The sequence below is a fragment of the Camellia sinensis genome, unplaced genomic scaffold (assembly GCF_055761805.1).
Source record: "Camellia sinensis isolate YWXY unplaced genomic scaffold, ASM5576180v1 Unanchor3, whole genome shotgun sequence".
Taxonomy (NCBI): Eukaryota; Viridiplantae; Streptophyta; class Magnoliopsida; order Ericales; family Theaceae; genus Camellia; species Camellia sinensis.
Window position 1 is genome coordinate 10,062,756 of NW_028129178.1, and position 11,414 is coordinate 10,074,169.

Here is an 11,414-nt window from a genome sequence, read left to right on the forward strand (position 1 = left end):
ATACAGTCTAAAGGATTGAGTAAAACAATTAAAAGGTTAAGTGAGAAAGGCCCTGTTTAGTAGGGCTTATTTCCAGCTTATTTCAGCTTTTAGCTTAATTTAAGCTATTTTGATGTGTTTGGTTCAGCTTAACAATACAACTTATACCTTTTTATAAGTCAAAAATTAACTTATTCTTTGAGTGGGGGAGGAGAAGCTTAATTTATAAGTAAAAAATCAGCTTATGTTCACAGCTATAAGCTATAAGCTGTTAGGCTATAAGTTATAATCATTTTCTCACGGCTCTACCAAACGGGGCCAAAGTGATATTAGATATAAAATGTAAGATGCAAAAAAAAAAAAAAAAAATATCAATTTATGTTGGTGCATAATGCACAAGTTATTTTAATTTTAAATTATATTAATTTGTGTATTTCATGTCTTTGATGATAGGCCTTTAAAGAGTGGGTTGCATGCAGGGGTGAAAATTTGGTCTGAATCGGCCCAAGTTGGTCCATGTCAGGCCGCGTTGGCTTTCGCTAGAATTTGGGCCGGGTCAAGCTGACTCACAGGCCAGAAAACTAGGCTCGGGCCCGGGGGTATTTCGGGCCTCGAGTAGGCCAGGCCTGGGCCTCGGCTTAGGCTTGACTATTTTTTCTATTTTTTAAATTTTTTTCACCAAAACTTTATTTTTTTTCCACCAAAAATTACACTGAGCCTTGGGCAAGCCAAGCAGGACAAGTCTTGAGTGGGCCTAAAGCGAGCTGATAGGTCGAGCTAGGTAGATCAGGCTCTAGAACAAGTGGCATAGGCCTAGGGTCACGAACTAGGTTCTGGCTTGGATTTGGCCCGGCCCACCCGGGTCGCAGACAGGCTTTGGGTGGGCCACAGGCTTGAAAACCAATTTTACACCCCTAGTTACATGCATGCATTATGGTGGTAATTTACATTTTGTTAATGGTGAAGCTGTATTACACGTTGGTGGAGGAATGTGGAGGATGAGAAACTGCCATTATCAATGGGGTTAAAAAGAATTAACAGTCACTATTGGAGCGTTATGGTGTTTAATTGTGTGTCAATTGTATGAACTCTTCATATGGTTCTTTTGTATGTATAAATGTAGCTTCAAGTTTTGGTATTGTGTGTCTAAATTTTATGGATTATAAGTGTATATATTTTATGTTTATATGTTTATACAGAAGTAATCAGACAATTTGTAATGGTGTCTTTGTGGCGGAGCTTTGGACTCGCTTATGCAGGGTTGCAGGGTTAGTTGAATCAACACGACTAAAAGTCGGGCTATTGTATCCTGAGAGAGACATGTTAATATGTGATATTTTGCTACATTGGGGAGTAGTAGTTTTTACCAACCGAGAACGGCTTGAATCTTCTTAAAGAGAGCGAGATTACCATATCTTAGTCTGATTTATTGTATATTCATATATTTAGAGATGTGAAGTGTAATACATATTTAAAATAGCGGATGATGGGTGATATCTATCATGGATGTAGGCTGATTTGCCAAACCACGTAAATTTGGTGTCTTTTCATGGTGATGAGTTTTATCGATATTTATTTTGACTCTAAAATTAATTATTTATTTTGGTAAATACTTCAATAATTTTAAGAAAATTCAAAGATCGAATCAAAAACATGAGAAGCCTAAAAAAAAAAATGGAGAAATAAAAAGTGATACCTAGTAGATGATAGATTACTGGCCACATGAGATTAAATAATGGAGATTTCAATAAGCCTTTCCAATGCAGCAAGAGAGAATTTATGATCACTTGCTTCTAAATGGTGGAAAATGATTAATGGCCAAATTGTGTTCTTTGTACATGAAGGTATCCATCACTGAGGTATGAATTTATTTTTATACTTATCTCATTTATAAATTTTTTTTATTCTATTGAAGCCAAAAAAATTTGAGAATTATTTTGTGACAAATCTCACAGTAGGGAAAACTCGAGTTAAATGAGTTATACAACCAATGACCTTATATTATTTGTGACAAGAGTGTGTATATTACTCGAATTTGTAAATATTGAAAACATGAGCCTCTTATCAAGATTAACGTCGCTGAGAAGTCTTTTTAAGACTATAATTTTAGACATTCATTTATTGGTGGAAGGGTGATATTTAGAAATTGATTCTTTTAAGCATATTTGCTATATTAAAATTGGTTAGATATTATACTCCAACAGTTTACAAAAATAAAAAATAAAAATGGTGGAAATTTAATTTATTTATTCAAATATTCGTCTTTACCTTTCTGTCTCTATTTCTGTGCACGCATGCGTGGAGCTCTTCAACTATTGAGGCGGAGAGAGTTGAAAAACCAGAATTTAATGTGATGTTGAACTGAGTCTCATATTTCTACAAACTGTGGATAACTGTTTCTATCAGCATGGACAAGGGTTTGACTTCAATTTATTTTTTATTTTTTTAGAAAGTAGAATTTTTCATATATATATATATATATTTCTTGGTGTTGTATGACTTTAATATATTTGGATGGATTGTATGCCTAAACTCATTGGACAGAATGTACATGGAAAGCAAAAATTACAAGCTTAATGAAGCGGATCGGGATTCTTTCCTTCCATTACATAATTATAACGAAAAAGTTTCATTGTATCAGTTGTGAAATAATTATGAGAATTTATTACCATTTTAATTTAAGAAAAAAATTAGGAAAGAATCATTATAAACATTTAGATAATAAAATAGAAAAATTATCTAAAACTTTTTGGACAATTATATTATCTGTGCAATTTAAAAACAAATCCCCATTTCACAACCTGAAATATTTTTTATAAGAATTTTAAGACATGGAAAATATTTTTTATTTGGGAAGAGAGGATCACAATCTGAAAAGTGTGAGGTATCGTCCATTTTTTTTTTTTTTTTTTTGGGTTAAATGCATGTTACGGGCTTTTATTTTGCTAACAACGATACTATCATCTTAAAAAAAATACAAAAAAAAAAAAAAAAAAAATAGAAAAGTGAATTAATAAATTAGATTCATTGGTTCATATTTTATTAATTTTAAATTTACAACACACTCACTTTTAAAATAAAAATAAAATTAAAAATAAATTTCCATGATATATAACATTTTGGGTAAATTACAAACACACTCTTTGAGATTTTCTTATAATACAAATTGCCGAATGTATTTTAAAAATTACAAATATCTTATTGTCAGAATTTTTTATTTAACAGAATTAATAGAAAAATTAAAATTTCTAACTGTTTTTCTATACACACAATAAAATTATCTGAATTATAAATCAAAATATATTTTTGACAGCATTAAAATTTATTAATTAATTTAATGATTTATTTATAAAATAATTATTTATTATGTGATTAAAAAATTAAAAAAACGACATATAATTTTTAAAATTATATAAAATAATTTATATTTTAAGTAACCGAGGTGAATATTTATAATTTACCCTAACATTTTTGATGTGCTGGCAAGCAGCTCAATAAAGATTTTGTAGCAATCACACCGAAGCAAAATCAATAATTGCGTCAGTGTTATATAGATGTACATGGATCATCACATTCTCAGTGGGTAGCTCTCATAATTGAAATGGCCATCTCTCTCTCTCTCTCTCTCTCTCTCTCTCTCTCGTGTCTGTATGTGCATGTGCACGTACATATATTGGGGACTCAATATGGAGTGAACACGTGTCTGGCATTTGAGTGTATGTATATTATTGTATTGTATTGTATAACCAGTATCACTGTACTGTTACTGAGAGGACCACACCATGCCACGCTTGCCTCCAATGGTTTTCTTGGCAGTTAGTATTATACAGAGATTGTGTACTTCTTAGTATTATTTCATCAGAGCATCTCTAACAGTTCAATATTTTTTTCATTAAATTTTAGTAAAAAAATAACGTTTTCTTAATTTGATATGAATTGTTCCAATAAGTGCACTGTAAATTGCATCAAAAGGTAGGAACGACCAACCGGTCGATCGGATAAAGTTTTTTTTTTCTCCATGAGCAAGTTTTCATCACTACTTCATATGCTAGTCTTGGTCGTCGGTAAAATTTTCATAAATTTTTGCGTTAAAGCGGTCATCCGGTGAGACATCCGGTCAGTCGTCTAATGGGTCCAACTCAACGGCTATGCAAAGTGAATTGGTAAAAAAGGTAAGTCATCTTTAGTTTAATGAAACGTTTGATATTTTCTCAATTTGATACTGTTTTGGTGCAACCGTTGGAGCACAAAAAACACATTTTTTTTCATCAAATTTGAATTTAATGTTGGATTTGGTGAACGATTGGAGACGGTCTTAGAGCATGGATATATAAAAATCAGTAGTGATACAGATCATTAAAATAGTAGTAATAATCTCAGTTTTAATGAGCTGGCAGTGTAAGAAAAAAAAAATCAAAGCCAGACTATCACATCAGTGGTATGGTCCACATGGTGTTACCTCATTAGTGGTGCATTAGTGGTGTTAAATTAGTGGTCTAAAGCATTTTCTATATAAAATAGGGAATTAGAATTACAACAATGATTTAGACCACTAAAAAATGAAAAATGTCTCGTAGCTCAAATTTTGTGGCTCAAAAGTGGCTCAAATGGCCAAAACGATGTCGTTTTGGCCATTTTTATGTTATTCTGTACTCAAAACGACGTCGTTTTGGCCATTTGAGCCACAAAATATGAGCTACGTAGCATTGCCGCTAAAAAATACACCACTAATAGCACTAATGCATTGGGAATGGTAAAAAAAAAAAAGAAAAGAACAAGGCATAGAAGTGGACGGGGCCCACTGCCACATCATTAGTGCTCCATTTTTAGTGCTCCCAAGCATTTTTCTTAGAATTATTAGTGTGTTTGGTTTGAGTTTTTTGGATTAAGTTTTTTGAAAACAGAGTTTTTTGATTTTCGTATTTTTTTTTTGTTTTTAGTGAATATTTTTAAAATTTTAAACATTTTTTTGAACTTTTTTAGATGCACCTGACTTAGATGTATTTAAAAAGTAAAAAATTTGTAAAAAAAATATTTTAAAAAATTAATAAATACATAAAAATATAAAAAATGCACTGAATTCTGGTATTTTTTTAAAAATATTTTTTGAATTTAGCGAATTTTTTTAAAAAAAATTTCACAAATTTTTTATTTTTTAAGTATATTTATGTTAGATATGTCTAAAAATTAAAAAAATTAATTAAAATATTAAAAAAATTTAATAAAAATAAAAAAAATACGAAAAATAAGAAATTAAAATCTTTTGAAAAGTAGTTTTGAAAAACTCCCCAAGTGAAAAGTGTTTTCTTTCATGTACGCCTTTTTTTGCCCCACACCACATTTCACATCAATTGGATTCTTTTTTTATGGTTTTGTTTTTATACTATCTTTATTTAATTATGTAATGAAAAAAAATCTAAATTTTTTTAGTAATATGATAAAAGCGGCAGTCTATAAACTGAATCCCAAAACCAACTTCCCTTATATCTTTTGGAAAGTTCGTGTTTTCCAAGTTATTGTTTAAATTAATGGGCAACTTTTTTTTATTTTTCTATTTTTTTATAAATTTATAAATTTGAAATTTTGTCAAACTATTTGTTATAATTTTTACTTACGTTTTATGAGGTAAAAGCAATTTAAATATTTTAAACTGGGGAAGAGCACTTTTAGATTCTCTATTTCTAGATTAGTAAAAAAACATAAGGCAGAAACAAACTTGCAACTTGAATAAATTGCAACATAGTTTTGGCAAAAATTGGTGAGAAGTTCATTTTAAGAGTGTATGATATTAGGTCCAATGATTATTTTATTTTGATGGTAAGAACATGATTAATGAAATCATTTGGTGAGAAGAAAAAATTATTGTTTTACAGGATTTTTTTTGCTTTCCATTTTTATCCATTGTTGCTAGATCGTCACCGATTACTAAAGCTAAAAGAGTGGCTGGAAAAATTGCTGAAAGTGGCCTCCAACAGCAGCTGGTGGTGGCAACTAGCGGTGGCTAGTGGCAATAATGATTTGAACATATAGGTAGATTGGGTAGGTAAATGGTTGATACATGGACCAAAAGGTAACATTGGACAAATATGTAGACAAATAGGTGCTATATGAACAGGTAGATGGAGCTGGACATATAAGTGGACAAATAGGTAGCGTAGACATATATGTAGAATAGTGGACAAATAGATAAAGGTAAGAATATGATCTTTTAAATTGTTATTATTCTTTTAACTTCAAAAGTTTGGTGCTATACCTCAAAATATTTCAAAATTAGATTTATGATTGCAATTCATTTTTTTTTTTTTTTTTTTTTTTTTTTTTTTTTTTTTTTTTTTAAGAAATAACAAATTAGTGGTACTTTTGAAAAATAATTATAGATTCAAGATAAATTTTACTCTTTAACTATTGAAGTTATAAATTTTTTTTTAATTTTTATAAATCTATAATTACTTTAAAAAAATACCACTAATTTGTAAATTCTTCCTTTTCTTTTTGGCCTTATTTAAATTATTTTAAATTTGCACATGCAACTACAAACGTACAAACAAACTTGCCAAATGAAAAAAACAGACCAGAATCGCCAATTATAAACAGCACCAAAGGTTGACGAGTATATGGCGAAGTATAAAGCAGGATTGTCATGAGTCATAATGACAAAGGAAGAAATAAAAAGAATTGGAGATAAAAACAGGAAATTTTATATTAACATTTTATGTTCACAGGTTGTTTCCTACTGCATTGACAAGGAACAAATAACAAGAAAAATTAAATAAATAAAAGAAAAACACAACGAACAAGATTCTTAGAGATATCAAATGCCCTTTGCTTTTACATGCCCATTTTCTGTGTCATGAGAAGCTGCGGGCAGCCCTGCAACAGCAGAATAGAGTAGGAGATACATACAAGTCACAAGACACCATTTTTTCTTTTCCTCATTCCCACTTTCTTCCCGACAAACCACCTGTCAACACACACAGCTCCCACAAGAGAGATTAGAGAAACCAATTTAGGCCTTGGCAGCATTGAGCCACTGATCCAAGAAATTGCATTAGCAAATAGAATGTAGGTTAATTATACTCAAACACTTTTAGGCAGCATTTGTTTTATGGGATTGGATTTCATATTCAATAGATTTATTACTCCATTGTTTAGTTAAAAAAATAAAAATCAGATTGATAGTCAAATACATATTATTTCCAGTCAAAGAATTCACGGACTATTTATTTTAGGACTAACAGAACCAATCTATTGCATTGTAATTCCCCTTATCCAATCTGCCCAAACAAATATCAGCAAAATGATTGAGGCACTAGTTATCTTAGGATTAACAATTTATCGCATTGCAATCTTTTCTTATCCAGTTTGTTCAAACAAACACTCTCTCATTATAATTTTACTTTGATCTTTTTATTTTTAATTGTGATAGTCAACATCTACATTTTAAGTTAAGTTACAATATTATTATTCCATCAATCTACTGTTAATAAAACTGATGAAATTTATTATGTCAGCTAAACTTAACATTTTTTTCGTCTCATCTGTGTCCCTATACTTTTTTCAAAATGTCATTTTAGATTTTCTACTTTCACTAAAATTTCATTTCGGTCCCTTAAATTTTAATTTTTGTCAACCTATAGATGAATAAAAGGGTTACATTCCAACTTGACTTAAAGGTGCCACATTTAAGAGTGCAGAGAACAAAGTAAGACAACTGTGAAAGTCCAAGTATAATTAATCCTAATGTGTATATATAATGGCTCACCTGTTGCTCCCGAAGCTGGTTTTCCTGACGCAGAAGACTGAAAGAAACCAAACTGCTTCTGTAATGCAGATTTTCCCTGCAAGTTATTCACTAGTTAGAATCAATACTAGTAGGCTTACATAAAGCTGATTGGAAGAAACAAAGAAGAAAATCAGAGGAAAAAAAAAAAAAATTCAAAGATTTTGACCTTAAATGGTGTTGCAGAGAAGGTGTGCTCTGTTGAAGCTCCATTTGGTGAAAGAGCTACATGTTTCTGTTCAAATATGTAAAACCCATTAACGAAATAATAAAACTACATATTTAGAAATTTGTATCTATATACGACGGTCATTTTGAGTGTCGTCTATATTCAATTAACTTTATATTTGTACTGTCCAACTTATTTTTGATTTAAAATTTGAGACACAAATTCACAGCACATAGCATTTTTCTTAATCAAACTATTGAGAGCATTCATGGTTGTTCATAGAATGAGAAATTTGAGTCGCACAGTTACTCTAACTTCCCTTCCTAGGGTGGTAAATAAATAAGTTACTTGACAAACTGTTTGTTTTGTTATGTGAAAAAGTTCGTTTATAAGGTTACTCGATAAAGTTTGTTTAAATGCAGTAGAAAAAATATATACGTCAAACTTAAATATATTTTGAACTCTTTTTACTTGATTTGTCAAACTTAAATAAATTTTGAACTCTTTTTACTCGACTTGACTCGATTAATTTACACCCTATCCCTTCTCCTATTCTCGTTCCACCAATTGACCAAAAAAAAAAAAAAAAACAAAAAACTATGAACTTACCTTGGAAAAGCTCATTATAGGGGAGGTAGCAGTGTCATCAGGACAAGAAAATTGCTGTTTGCCTCTTTGTTGTTTTATTTTCTTTTCCTTCTTTGTCTTGTTTGGTTGCTTAGAAACTGAAGAACCATAACAAAAATACCCAGTTTCATCAAAGCAATCCTCTCCATCATCTTCCTGGAAATGTGGAGGCCCAGATGATGCATCCGACACCATCGACAAATCTTCATCTTCACCATTCTCCTCCACATTTGCTCCTAATTTGTATCTACAATCTTCACTACCATCTTTCTGGAATTGTTCTGCAGCAGAATACGAAGATTGATCTAAGTAGTTTGTCCAACCAGATTCACATCCACTACTGCATTCAGAAGTTGATATATTCATTTTTTAATTACACCCTCTCCCTATACAAATAATGAACTCCAAATTCCAAATGGGTTGTGTTTCTCTTTTTAAGTATAATAAGCTCAAATAAAAATGATCCAAAGAGAAGAGATAGCTAGCTGGAGAGAAGTGAATGAGAGTGATATGAACCCTTCTCTTGTTCTTCCTTCTCTATATAAAGAAGAAGAGAAAGACTAGTGCGATGAAAAATACCAAAAGAATCACACTCAAATCCTAGACTATTTTTTGTCCTTTACTCTATGCTTGCAATTGCAAACTTATTTTTTTTTAATTTGACAGTTGGCTTGGTGTGTAGGAGAGAGAGAGAGAGAGAGAGAGAGAGAGAGAGAGAGAGATGAATAATTGGGTATTGGCAAGAGGTAGTGGTGACAATGGAGACTAGGGAAGGGGTTATAGTTTCATCCACATTTGTGCAATAGACAGCTGGATGACAACCATTGCACCATATCATGGGACGCTGTTTGCTGTCCTCATCTCAACAAAAAATTTGAGGCATTTCCGTAATTCTAGTGTTATTTCCTACACCAATTGCTGCCTCATTTTTATTAGGTGTGGCCCTCTCGCTTTCGTGTCAGGATTGTGTTTGTACTGTTTTATTTCGAATTTGGTAATAGAATTCACTCAGTATTAACTTATTATATATGTTTAATTAATCGTATTATTTTTTGCTTCCTTATGATCATACCAACTTGAACATGATAGGACATGATATAATTACCTGATCCTTTTTACCCGAAGACTTTGATTAAATTAGCAAAGAAATTACATAGTAGGGAATAGAAAATAGAAGAAGAGATATTTACTAATAAATCTCATCACATAAATAACTATTTCAATTAGTCTCAAATTTTTTTTATTAATCTGTTAAGTCTTATTAGTGGAGAATTTATTTTCGTGTGGTCCTATTTCAATTTTAGTAACATTTTGGTAGACGACTATATCTGTTTATAATGTAACACTCAAATATGGTAAGTATTAATATGACACTTCAACATAGTAGGTATAATGTGATACTCCAAAAAATTAAAAATTCATTAGTGTACTTTTTCCAAATGTGACAGTGTGGCGAGTATAATGTGACACTCTAAAAATATTAAAAAATTCTTAATGTACTTTTTTGAATGTGACAACGTGGCAGGTATGATGTGGTACTCCAAAAAAATTAAAAATTCTTTAGTGTACTTTTCTTAAAATGTAACATGTAACACTGTAACACTTTAACACTTCAAAAAAATAAAAACTCCTTAATTTACTTTTCCCAAATGTGACAACGTGGCGGGTATGATGTGACATTCTAAAAAAATAAAAATTTCTTAGTATACTTTTTCTAAATGTAACATGTGACACTTCAATGTGACAGGTATAATGTGACACTCCAAAAACACTAAAAATTATAATGTGATATTCTAAAAAAATTAAAAGTTTCTTAGTGTAATTTTCTCAAATATGACAACGTGGTAGATATAATGTGACACTCTAAAAAACAAATAACTCCTTAGTGCATTTTTCTTAAATGTAACATGTGACACTCCAACGTGACGGGTATGATGTGATACTCTAAAAAAATTAAAACTCGTTATTGTACTTTTTTCAAATATAACACTTTAACGTGACAAGGATGATCTAGTACTAAAAAATCCCTTAGTGTATTTTTTTTTTAAATGTGACACTTCAATGTAGTGGACAAATGTCATTAGACATTCAAAAGGATTAAATAAATCACAAAAAAATAAAATAAAAAATGGGACTATATAGATCATTGGTTCAAAATATGAGATTTATTGATCAATATTTCTAGAAAAAATAGAAATAAACGAAAAATTTGCGCATTTCATTTTATATATATTGAGAGGACATAATATCATTGGATGAGTTAGATTAGTATTTATATAACAATTAGAGTAAATACGTGCCATGTTAAATTTGTGTTAAGTGAGTTTGACACTTAACCAAATTTATTTATTTTTCATGTTATTGAGTTGGTTTACCTTTTTTTAGATCGTATTGATAACTAACCAATATAATCAATTAGTTTCGTTTCCTGTTCCATATTTATTGCACTAGCCATTGAGGAATAGAGTTGACCAACCATCTTAGAGTTACACCCAATTTTTTTTTGTTTTTTATTTGTGTGTGTGCGCGCGTGTGGCGGGCTAGCCATTGGCACGATAAAAATTATCCCATGAAAAATTTAAGACACTATTCCGACATGCAATGCAGAATCAAATGGCACGTAGATGGTCAAGTTTGCTAGGATAAAAGTAAATTGCATTTGGTATATGAAAACCATATGAGATAACTAATCTTGAGAAGCCCGTTATTCATGATTGTTAAAATCGCGATCCGGATCGTATGATCGTATGATCTTACTTTGTCAAAACGATCCAGATCATTGTAGGATCAATGCTACAATAGGATCGCAAGTAGGATCGTGTAGGATCACATGAGATCGTTTAGGATCGCAGGTAGGAT

The 11,414-nt window shown here is 30.8% G+C and overlaps 1 protein-coding gene across 4 annotated transcripts; it reads right to left on the reverse strand.

Annotated features, from left to right (window-relative positions):
- Nucleotides 1-6,654: 6,654 nt before the first annotated feature.
- On the reverse strand, nt 6,655-9,415 carry LOC145788602 (protein SOB FIVE-LIKE 5-like). 4 transcript variants are annotated; one of them, XM_082912408.1, is made up of 4 exons: nt 8,538-9,415; nt 7,929-7,994; nt 7,742-7,799; nt 6,655-6,940 (listed from the first exon to the last, which is right to left on the reverse strand). In XM_082912408.1, the coding sequence occupies exons 1-4, from the start codon at nt 8,919-8,921 to the stop codon at nt 6,912-6,914; spliced, it is 537 nt and encodes a 178-aa protein (XP_082768534.1). In that variant the 5' UTR covers nt 8,922-9,415; the 3' UTR covers nt 6,655-6,911. The 4 variants fall into 4 exon arrangements, with proteins under 4 accessions (XP_082768534.1, XP_082768533.1, XP_082768532.1 ...); XM_082912407.1 differs by having other exon boundaries at nt 7,742-7,817; nt 8,538-9,125; XM_082912406.1 differs by having other exon boundaries at nt 6,655-6,956; nt 8,538-9,070.
- Nucleotides 9,416-11,414: the final 1,999 nt, after the last annotated feature.